At 29.7% G+C, this 12,052-nt stretch overlaps 1 protein-coding gene and 1 pseudogene across 1 annotated transcript in view; both read left to right on the forward strand.

The window, feature by feature from the left end:
• LOC123007677 overlaps positions 1-11,508 on the forward strand; it is a 32,166-nt gene extending 20,658 nt beyond the window's left edge. The window contains exons 37-48 of the mRNA XM_044403089.1: positions 7,152-7,814; positions 7,868-8,173; positions 8,648-8,831; positions 9,416-9,566; positions 9,616-9,700; positions 9,750-9,924; positions 9,972-10,161; positions 10,209-10,480; positions 10,532-10,722; positions 10,773-10,946; positions 10,997-11,137; positions 11,186-11,508. Coding sequence (XP_044259024.1) covers positions 7,152-7,814; positions 7,868-8,173; positions 8,648-8,831; positions 9,416-9,566; positions 9,616-9,700; positions 9,750-9,924; positions 9,972-10,161; positions 10,209-10,480; positions 10,532-10,722; positions 10,773-10,946; positions 10,997-11,137; positions 11,186-11,486 — 2,833 coding nt within the window. The 3' untranslated portion in view covers positions 11,487-11,508. The remainder of the gene's footprint in view (positions 1-7,151; positions 7,815-7,867; positions 8,174-8,647; positions 8,832-9,415; positions 9,567-9,615; positions 9,701-9,749; positions 9,925-9,971; positions 10,162-10,208; positions 10,481-10,531; positions 10,723-10,772; positions 10,947-10,996; positions 11,138-11,185) is intronic.
• Positions 255-1,503, forward strand: LOC123007756 (annotated as a pseudogene).
• Positions 11,509-12,052: the final 544 nt, after the last annotated feature.

Below are 12,052 nucleotides of genomic sequence, written 5' to 3' on the forward strand. Positions count from 1 at the left end.
ATTTTATCACAATTAAAGTATTATTTTTGTAATATTAACAAAATTTACAAAAACCTTTATTTAATTATTCAACTATTACAATATTTGCCTCTGATATTAAATCATTATTAAGTCCGTAAAATGTATTTAATTTTTAAAAACATTATTATTTGATTTTGTCACATTTTTGATTTAAAAGAGCAATCACAAATCTTACTGCATTCAAACATAAAGTCAACCTCAAGTAGTAAGTAACTACGTAAAGACAGAAAACTATGTCAGACAAAATAAACTTGATAAAAGTTTTCGACGACGTCAAATTTTTGCTAAAATTTTTAGAATGTTGGAATTCTTGTGATGAAAATACATTTTACAGAATATACATCAAATACCTCGTTATAATATCATGTTTTTTATTCTGTACTACAATTGACATCTATAGAATGAAATACGCTTTTATTGATTCAGATGAAGCCTATAAAACGTTACTACTTGCAGTTTATGCAACAGAGAAAGTTGTGAAAAGTTACTTATTTCGCAAAAATTTCCAAAAAGTTACTGAATTGTGGAATCAAATACAACAACAAGAATTTCAACCGAAAAACGAAGAACAAAAAACTCTTTTAAAAAATTACATTGCAATGGTAAAGTTTCTTTTTGTTGAAGTGTATATTTGTTGTGTATATGCAATTCTTATATCATCGTGGTTGAGGCATAAGGATTTATCTACGGATCACCGTTTGATTATTACAAGCTCTTTTTGTACCAATGTATTTATCTTCATACAGCAGTTACTGTTTATCTTTGTTCTTATGTAAATTGTACTTTGGACACATATTTCTTTTTGTTTTTGATGCCTATTATAGCACAACTTGCTAGCACTCTTAGAAATATTTATGACTTAAGACAAATTAAAAGCGACTCACAGAATTTCGCAGGGCAAAGATAAAGACGAAGTTATGAACGAAATATTAATCAAATGTATAAAACATTACTCTCTCATTAAAAAGTAAGAAAAACAACTTACCTACTGGTTATGTCAAAATGAATTCTATCATTTTAGATACACTAATCTAATTACCGATTGTTTCTGTAGAATTTTAACCTTTCAGTTTATACCATCGGTTGGAATGATTTGTGTTTGTGTGTATAAAGTATCCATTGTAAGATTTATTTAAATTTTTATTTCATTAACTATAAGCATATTTACGCAGCTAGTTCACTCAAGTTCCCTACTTTTTCAATTCATTTTTGTCGAAGAGAATTCTAAAATTCAAACTTTACTTTTGAATCACATTGGTATGGAAACATATTGATCGTCCCCTAACTCAAAAAAAAATGATCACGTTGATGATGATGTTTTCAGAACCAATAACCTTCTTAAGTTGGAATATTTTTGCAATAAATTATGAGACCTTCAAATCGGTGAGTTTATTAATTTCAAGTATTCATCACATTTGTTACCAGATTATACGAATGTCATCTAGCATTTGTGTTGCTCTTAAAAGTGGAAAGGATATTTGAATTTATACCACCTTAAAAACTCTGCCGTAAATATTAATTACAAGAAAATAGCGTTTCCTGAAATAAAGAAAATAAATTTCGGAACAGAATTTTGAAAACACTGGGCGTGAAATCAGCAAATTATTATTATATTAATCTATTTAATAAATAATAACTATTTATGTAAAAAGGTAATCTTGAATTAACATTCTTAGTTGTTAAAGCAAACATTGGATACAAATGGTTTTATTATTTCTAGTTTATGCAGGTACATTTAATGTATCTCACTAAGTTTTAGAATATTAATCAATATCGCACGTTTGCACTTTACTTATCAAGTATAGAGTATGTATTTTGCTATTTTTGCTTTCCCAAAAACAGAAACAATTTTTATAATTTCATTTTGTGCAGTGAAAGATGTAAATTAAATTACTGCATTTTGTTCACCGTTCACTCTCTGATAATAAACATTCAGTATTTTTCTTATATACATATTTTATATATTATACGAGTACTTTATACTTTATATACATTATACTTTAAGTTAGTTTTTTCGTAACTACTACGGACACAATAACTATTATACTACAATAAGAAAATTCATTTTACATTACTGCTTTCTTCCAATAAAAATCTTTGAACAGAAAAAGTAAGATGTCGTTGAAAAGTTTAGAACCACATTTTTTGAAGGATCATCTTATCCCAATTAAGTAAGTAAACCTTAACTTTTAACCTTAAAGCCCAATTTTTAGTAGTGGTATTTTTGTGTAACTTAATTTTAATTTTAATAAAAAATAAATCATATTTAATTCAATTTTAAAAATTCTCATGGCAAACACAGAGAACAGTGTTTTTATAGAATATTGCTGTAATATTTTACTATTTATACAATTATGTCTACACGACATCAATTCGTCGCCAATAAATTGACATTGCAATTAAAGGACATTATTAAATGTTAAACTTATAATCACGTAATAACTACAGGTTATTAGAAAAACACTGTAGGGAAGGGAGGTGATTTGTAATAGGAATTGAATACATTATACAGTTCACGCAATTTTCCAGGGCTTGAGTTTGCTAGTACTTTGAACGAGTTGTACTGACTGGATTGGTCAAAAAAAAGTCACGTGATCGTGTTTATAAAATGAAGTATTGCGTAATAAAACAGAGGCGCCAAAAGGAAGGTACAATTTCATAAAAAGATACTTTATAAAATGTGATAAACCATTTGTGAAAATCAAGATCTCTAAAAATATGAAAATCTGACACTAACCATATCCACAACACGAGTGCCAGAATGGTTGCTTTACCCCACTGGATTAACGCGCTCCCCACCAAATAAGATAATTTATTATTAATTAATAAATTCAATTTCTCACACACGTGTAAGTGTTTAATTTGTTTGTTCTAAGAAAATCTATATTCTATAATGACAGATGATTATAATATAAGAAAGTTCTCTATCTCATATTTCAGTTTGTGCAATATGATTGTGGTGGAAAGAATTAACTTATTTGAACCTTTCGAGAATGTCATCAGTCTACTCAAAATTTTGGGCTGTTGGTATTTTCCAAACGAAAGGGTAGCTTATAAAATTTACAAAATCTTTGTCACAACTACGTGTTTCATATATACTTTAACAAGCTGTATTTCTGGATTTCAAAATACGTCCATTGAAACTTGGGAAATCGCAGTTGGTACAGCGGAAGGAGTTTTGAAAAGTTTGATATTCCGCAGAAAATTCCAAAAAATTACCGAATCATGGCAACAAATACAACAGCAAGAATTTCAACCAAGAAATGAAAAACAAAGAAATCTTTTAAAAAGATACATTGACATAACAAAATTTCTCTTCAAATTATATTTTTCTGTAGTGTATATTGGTTGTGTAAGCGGAATAATTATATCGTCTTATTTGAGACACAAAGATTTACCCACGGATCACTGGATTCCATTTGATTATCACAAACCTTTTTTGTACCAATATATTTATACTCATATAGCAGTTGGTCTATATCTTAGTTCTTTTTTAAATTGTGCTTTCGACTCATGTTTTTTCTTATCTTTGCTGCATATTACAGCTCAGTGTGAGATACTGATTGACACTCTTAAAAATATCCACGACTTACACGAACTAAATGCAACTAACAAAGTTTCAGAACAGAAAAGCAAGAATAAAGTAATGAATGAAATTCTAATTGAATGTATAAACCATTACCTTCTTATTAGAAAGTATGAAAATCTAACAAATTACTCTTTTCTAAATATATGTTTTCTAGATACACTAATTTGATTACAGATGGTTTCAAAGAAATTATAACTTTACAGTTTGTGCCGACCGTTGCAATGATTTGTATCTCAATGTACAAAGTATCTCAAGTAAGGACTACAACTTTTTGTTTTCAATACATTAATGACACATTATTATAGCTGCAACCATCAGACACACAATTTTGGTTTTTTATATTTACTGAACTCGGTGCCACTGTCCAAATTTTCTTATATTGTTTTCTTGGTAATCTGGTTACTACCACAGTAAGTGTCTATATTACAACTGTTAGATATTAAAAGTTTTATTTTAGAGTGAAAAATTATTTTATGCAACGTTTGAGTCACAATGGTACGAATCATCTGAAAACTTTAAGAAAAATTTAATTATGGTCATGATCACAGTTGAAGATCCAATTATTTTTTATGGTTGGAATATTTTTGCAATCAACTATGAGACATTTAAATCAGTAAGTTATTTATTTGTGATTTAATTAATTTTTGCTTAATCATTATTAACTACGTTTGTTTCTAGATTATGCGAACTTCATGGAGCATTTGTGTTGCTTTTAAAAGTATACAAGATTAATATTTTCTTTAGGTTAAATAACGTATACGTAGCGAGTCTACATAAAAACGTAGTCAGAAGTAGTTTGTAAATTTTATGGACATAAGTCCTAAATAATAGCGACAATACCTGTAAAATTTACCAGTACTATCTTGCGTTAAATATTGCTGCAATTTTTTTTCTAGAATGAATGGAAAGTCAGCTTTGACAACATTCTTATTAGCATCATTATTCACAATGTTTTACCAACACTCTGTAGTAGTCATTTAATTTTAACAATCTATGCACGACATTCGTTCGTGAAATTTTACAGCCCCCATGACTACATTTTTATTTAGACTCACGATATATTTTCTGTTTTACTTATTCTTTATTTAGTTTCTTAAATTTTAATGCTGTTATTAAAATTGTAAATTTTGGAACAACCACTAGAATAATAAATATCGAGAGATCAAAATAATTTATAATCGAGTCATCTTTGGATCCGAAAACGTATACTCGTTTTCATATTAATGTGCATCTAAGTAGTCGTTGAAAGGGGAATCATTTTAAGGTGGCAACCATGCAAAAATTCAAACAATCCTAATCTCAATCATCCCTAAAAATTATTTTTTCAAGTAAATGTGTACCTCAGGTAGCAAAAAGTAATTAAAATTAACAATGTAATTAACATAGGGTATCAAAAAAGATTTTTGTCATTATTAACGTGATTAATTTTGTTCTGAATGACATTAATGACACTTTTTGTATGAATCGGTCTTTAAATTAAAGATGCATTTAGACTTCTACTTGATATGATTACAAATTATTTTGATCTCTCAATATAAAATAGGATTTATAATAAACTGCACTTCTAATAACTATTTTTTCACCACTTGCTGTATTTTTAATAATCATTAACATAACACAATAAATGTTGCATAACACTGAACATTTTGCTGAGTTACTCGTTTATCCTTTTAACTTTACCAACTTTAATGGAAACAATTGTGTTACATAAGTACTTTAATTTTTCTAAAAATTAAAAATATGTTGTGGACTCACCCTTTAATCCAGATCCTTAAAGCACGTTTGTTTCCTCAATTCCTTAAAAAACTATTCTCATATTTTTTTTTACCTAAATTATTTTTTTGTAATTTCTCATAATGCATTATTGTCTATTGTATTTTGTTGTCATAGTCCAATATTAACCAAAGTCTGCCTATGTTCTAATTCAGCTCAGTTTCTTAGAAATTTACACAAAATTACAAATGAAAAACGTTTCCCGTATTTTTGGTTGCCCCACCTTATTTATTATCACACCGGACAAAGTCAAATAAAAACACTATAAATGGTCCGTAAATAAACGCTTTAAATATTTTAAGATGGTATACAGTCCAAGCTACAGTCTGGATTTTTATGAAACTTTGACAATGACAATTGATTATAAAAAAATTGTTATTTATTCAATCCTTTATGTTAAAATTGAAATTTATGTACTCTTTTCTTCATGTTAAAATGAAATTTTATCGTCTAGATGAAAAAAAATACATTCATTGTTGTATATCTGCGGCTGTTAGTTGCTAACGTTGCTTTGACATTAGATTTCATTGCGGAATTTTACTTTGACATTTATAAAAACCGACCAAATTGACTACACAATTAGTGAGGATTGAATAAAATTTTATATTGTACACGACGATAAAATTTTCATTATCTTTTCGAGCATATAAATTGCTCTCAAAGATAAAATTCAATTTTATCGTCTTGTATAATAAATAACTAATTTTTCACTAGACTATAAAAGATTACTTTATCTACTGAAATTAGTTGATAAAAGCATTCTTTAACATTGAGTACAAAATAAATATTAGAATTTCGTAAGTTCAGGTTTTAAAACGTTTTTTGGAGTTTTATTATGTATGATAAATACAGTAATTATTTTACTTTTTGTAAACATAATTTTTTCCTATCTCGCCACATTTCAATGTCCATTCATCTCTTACGTCCCTAACTAAATTTGACGTAAAACGTCAGAATAAATATAAAAATATATTGATGACAAAGCAGGGCTAGAGGCAATATAAACAAAGTTATCTGAGCTTGAGTTGGAAAAAATTTGTCAATAATGTTTTAATCAACCAGACTGTTGATAAGATTTTTATCATTACCATTAATAAAGGACTGAATAAATTATCTGTGGAATAACACTATACATATAATTAGCACAAGCGCGCAAAAATCAATTATACTTGTGTTGAAATCTTCTTAAAGATTAAATTTAGTTTATTTATATGAAATGTTTGCAGACCATTTGCTACTCGACTATATATATTTTTAAGAAACTAAGTGATGCGATAATTGTTGTGTGGTGTGTATAATGAAACAACAAAAGAGTAGACAAGATACTATTTCATCTACATACGTTAATCACTAACAAAGAAGGTTGACACATATTAGTGTCATTTATTTGAGAGATGTACAAACTAAATACAGAAGACTTCAGTTTTTAAATCTAAACCTTGTTTGTAGATTGTCAAAAAAAAATTGTTCCAAATATCACTATTTCGTATTTCAAACACTTGTTCTGAATAAGTTGGAAGTCGGAACCAAAGACTAATAAAGCATATTGATTGACTATATGATTCTCATCGTCTTTTCTGAGAATGTGATAATCTAACATTGATTGCTATTTGAAAAACAACAATTTTCAACCAATTAAATCACGGCTTATTTTTGTCTCTTTTTCTCAGCATTGTACACTGGAACAACTTTAGATTGACAGAAGTGTGTGATAAGATAAAAAATACATATAAATACAAGAGAACATCATTATTTGATAATTGTGTAGAAGTGTGTACGGCAAAATGTTATTACAAGTGTTTGGTTTTGGGATATTGCTTGCAAGTAGTGGAGCTTTACCCGCCCCAGTCCACGATGTTCTTGGGCACAAAATACGAGAATATGGCAGCGAATATCGCCTTCCAACAAACGTGGAACCCACACATTATACTTTAAATTTGAAACTTGAAGAAGACTTTACCACAAACAAAAACTTCTCTGGTAGTGTTGAGATCACAATAATAATCACGAGTAGTGTCAATATAAAATCTATTGATCTTCACGCAAAATATTTAGAAATTGACACAAATTCAATAGAACTATATGAAAATAGTAGCCAAAAGAAGAATATTTTCGATAGCATAGAAGGACCTGATGAAGAAACAGACATTGTGACAATTAAGAGCAGCGCTGACTTAGTCAGTGGGACGACATATATTTTGAAAATTGGATATACTGGAAAATTGAGCGATACTGAAATGACTGGATTTTACCTTAGTTCTTATAAAATATCTGGAAAAGATAAATATTTAGCTACAACCCAATTTGAAAACACAGGAGCTCGGAGAGCTTTCCCCTGCTTTGATGAACCTGCTTTGAAAGCTGAATTTGAAATAAGTATTACGTACCCTGACGGATACAGAGCAATATCAAATACACCTATTCAAACTAAGTAAAAAAAAATCGTGCTTCAAACATCTTTAATGTAACTAATAAATTTTTTAGAACATCCGGAACTGCCAAGTTTACAAAAACTCCATTTATGTCAACTTATTTAGTTGCTTTCGTTATAATATCATCAGATTTTGATTGCACAGAGATACAAAATATTGATAATTTTACGACTCAAGTGTGTTCAAGACCTGGAACCAAAGGCACAGCAACTCTCGCTGCAACAGTACCAAACGAAGTTGTTCCAGTTATGAAGGACTATACGAAAGTTAATGCCATTAAAACGGGTCAACTGATACAATTTGCGGTTCCAGATATGGATCCAGGAGCGATGGAAAATTGGGGATTGTTGATTTACAGGTAACCGTACTTACATTTTCCATGTTATAACTACTTTTAAGAATTTCATTTTACTTACATTTCAAAAAATCTTAGAATATATGATATAACAATAATGGTGTCATGTTGAAAATAACAAGTTTAGAATGATTTGATGTTTGATCACTAGTTCCACAGAAGAGAATGAAAATTTAATTAAAACTGTTAAAATTAGATTCAATAACAAACTGTTTAAGATTTAAGTCGTCTGTAAACGAGTCATTTAATAACATCACCATGATTTCAAAAAGATTAATAATTGGTTTACAAAAGCATCATTGAATTAATGCAATCAAACATCAGATAAACTGATCATGTGACCAAATTAAACCAACCAGATGCTCAGATTCAGATTCAAGTTAATCGCATATTAACTGTTAGGAATAAATTAATTTTTAATTCACCTTCTATAAACCGATCGTAATTGTTGTATTTTTGATTGTTTTTTTTTACTAGGGAGGCGTATTTACTTTCTGACGATAAAGAGTCATCTGTTTACGAAAAACAACACACAGTCACGGTGGCAGCTCATGAAATATCTCATCAATGGTTCGGAGATTTAATCACTTTAGATTGGTGGAGTGACACTTTCCTGAACGAAGGTTTTGCTACATATTTCGAATATTATGCTCCTGACATTGTAAGTTGTTATCGAAATAGTTATTTCTGTTACAAGTACCTAAAATACAGTTTTTGCGGACGAATGGTTGCTGTTTCCGGACGAGGTGAAACCGAATCTGGAATAGCAAATGAGTCCGCAAAAACATTTTAAGTACGTATTACAAACAACATTTTTTTGTTAAAGCTCCCAAAACACAAATTCACACTTTTTATTTATAAAAAATTATCACCATAATAACTAATTCGATTTTTTCGTCCGGAAAAATGGTTTTTGGGGACTGAAAATAACCATTTTACGTATTATTTTATTGAATCCGAAAAAGACTCATTTTACGGACTCACATGAGTCCCTAAATATCTATTTATGTATCAAGTACGCAAAATAGGGTTTTAGGGGACGAATCGTAAACACGAATTCACACCTCTTATTAATAAAAAAAATTTCGCCACCATAGTAACCAATTTAATTTTTTAATCCGCAAAAATTGTTTTTGGGTACTGAGTACCTAAAATAACTGTTTTGCGTGCTATCAAATGAGTCCCTAAAACAGCTGTTTTCGGGAGCGTAAACAAAAAAAATATTTTGATAGTTTTTTTTTCTAGAATCATCCTGATTGGGAATTGCCCAAACAATTCGTAATTGAGCAACTTCAAACAGCCCTTGTAACAGATTCTAAAGATACTTCCTTACCGCTATCGTGGGATTCCGATGATGTCATCGATAACAGATTTGATGACATTTCGTACAATAAAGGTATTATTAAAATAAAAAGACTATTCTGTAACGTGAACAATAATTTTAGGTGGGAGTATTTTAAGAATGGTTCATCATTTCCTAAAATTAGAAAATTTCAAAAGTGGCCTTAGCACTTACATTTCGAACGCAGGGTAATACATGTGATCGTTTAAGGGTAAATTTTATGGAATAAAATTTTAGTCGAACTGGTACTCCAGACATTCTTTGGAAATCCCTCAATCCTCGTTCAGATAACACTTCTCAAAAATTATTACCAGAAGGTATGACTATAATAATGAACAGTTGGACCAAAAAAACAGGATATCCGCTTCTCACAGTTAGTAAAACTTCAGACAATAGTGTTACAATTAGTCAGGTACGTGTGAATTTCTGTGATTTTATTTTTTTAATTTTTAACAATAGGAAGCATTTGTTTTATCTGATAAAACTGTTGATACTAAATGGTACGTTCCCATCACTTACACTCTGTCAAACTCAATAAATGATTTCATTAACACGGAAACAAAAGAATGGCTCACTCCTGAAGAGCCTCTAACTTTGAAATCGGTTCTTAATAACAGTTCTTGGATTATTCTCAACAATCAACAAGTTGGTAAGTATTACTGGACACCATTAACACCAATCAAAATTGAAAATTAGGTTATTACCGCGTTGATTACGACGACGATTTATGGAAGGAAATCACTGATACTCTTGAATCAAATATAACCAATATTGACGAAATTAGTCGAGCTCAAATCGTCGATGATCTTCTAAACATGGCACGAGCGGGCAAAAAAGACTACGGCAAAGTGTTGACCCAAATCAAATTTCTTCAAAACGATATTTCCTACTACAGCTGGTACGCAGCTTTGGCTAATTTCGACTACCTTTTGCCCAAGGTTGACGATGATCTATCAAACTCGCTAAACGTACGACGCTTGTAATCTCAAGTAGTACATTGGTACAATTTTGATTTCTAGGAATATTTGTCTACTTTGATCAAGAAATTTGTTGATTCTGTTCCGATTGATAAGTTGAACGCTACCGAACATATCTACACGCTTAAGCAAGTTTTGGCCCTGAAATGGGCTTGCAGATTGAATATATCCGACTGTGTGAGCAAGACCCAAAAACTCTTTGAAGATTTCAAAAAGGATAGTACAAACAAAAAGTACGATATGATTTTTGCAAAAAAAATATGTTCCAACAATTTTATTTTAGACCGGATCCAAATCTGAGAAGTGTTGTGTATTGCACGGCACTCAAACATTCGAACAATGCGTCTGAAGATTTTGAATTTCTTAAAAATGAGTTCAATAGTGCTGAGTTGGCAAGTGAGAAAGTGACAATATTGAAAAGCTTGGGTTGTGTGAATGATGCCAGCATCCGAAAGAAGTAAAACCGCTTAAAAATTTGAGTTTTATGAAATTATTTTTTTATTTTAGTTATTTGATGCGTGCCCTAACGGATGAGATCAGACGACAAGATGCGAAATACGCTTTCTCTTCGGTTTATTCAACTGGCAACGAGGGTGTTGATGACATTTTAGACTTTATTACCGAGAAACATGCAGATTTTAATCAACGGTAAAGTGGTTTCTTTATTTTTATTCTTTCACTCATTATTTCTTTTAGTTTTGGTTCTACTTCAACCCTGAGTTCTTTAATTAGTGGACTTGCCGACTTTATCAATACTGATGATCAAATAAAAAAATTATCCGCATTTAAAGACACGGAAAACTTAGAACCTGATTACAAAACTGCAGCAGAGGCTGTCATCACGATTGGCAACAATAATATCAAAGAGAATGAAAAGTTAAAAAAGCAATTGAAGAAATATTTCAGTGATGATGATGATGATAATAGTGCGAGTGTTGCTCAGGTTGCAAATATTGCTTTGGTACTAATGGGGTATCTCTTATTTAATTTCTTCTAAATAATAAATTACATTTAACATAGATCACGTTTTTATTTATGCGTAATAATGTTAGTACCTACATGCGGTAGTACTTGTATTTTTAACTAAAATAAGGAACTAAGTTTTTTTTATTAAAAAGTTTTGGTTTTTGACATACCTATTTGTAAGTACGTTATAACAAAGTGTAAGAAAAATAAAAAACGAAAATATGTAAATCAGCCCTGTACCTAGGTTTTGATGTAACCTTAAAATTTCTCACTACAAAGATATCCAAATAGTAAGTTTGCAAGTACTAAGTAAAAAATAATTTTAAACAAATTGTGTAGCTACAAAAATGAAACCATCGAGTCTATTGTGCAAACTTTGACAAATCAGATAACGAAATGAGCGCAAATTGAGCAGTTATATTATTTTGCTAAGAATAAAAATCTAACAATTAGCACTGAAACAGCAGAAGTTAATTTGAAGTTTTCAAATAAAATTGAAGCCGACGTGGAGCAATATTTTTCAGGTGGTAGTAAATCGAATAAAATAATTTAATATAATATAATATAATATAATATAATATAATATAATATAATATA

This window comes from Tribolium madens, unplaced genomic scaffold (genome assembly GCF_015345945.1).
Source record: "Tribolium madens isolate multiple individuals breed KSU strain unplaced genomic scaffold, Tmad_KSU_1.1 Scaffold_3;HRSCAF=73;Tcas5.2_LG2, whole genome shotgun sequence".
NCBI lineage: Eukaryota > Metazoa > Arthropoda > Insecta > Coleoptera > Tenebrionidae > Tribolium > Tribolium madens.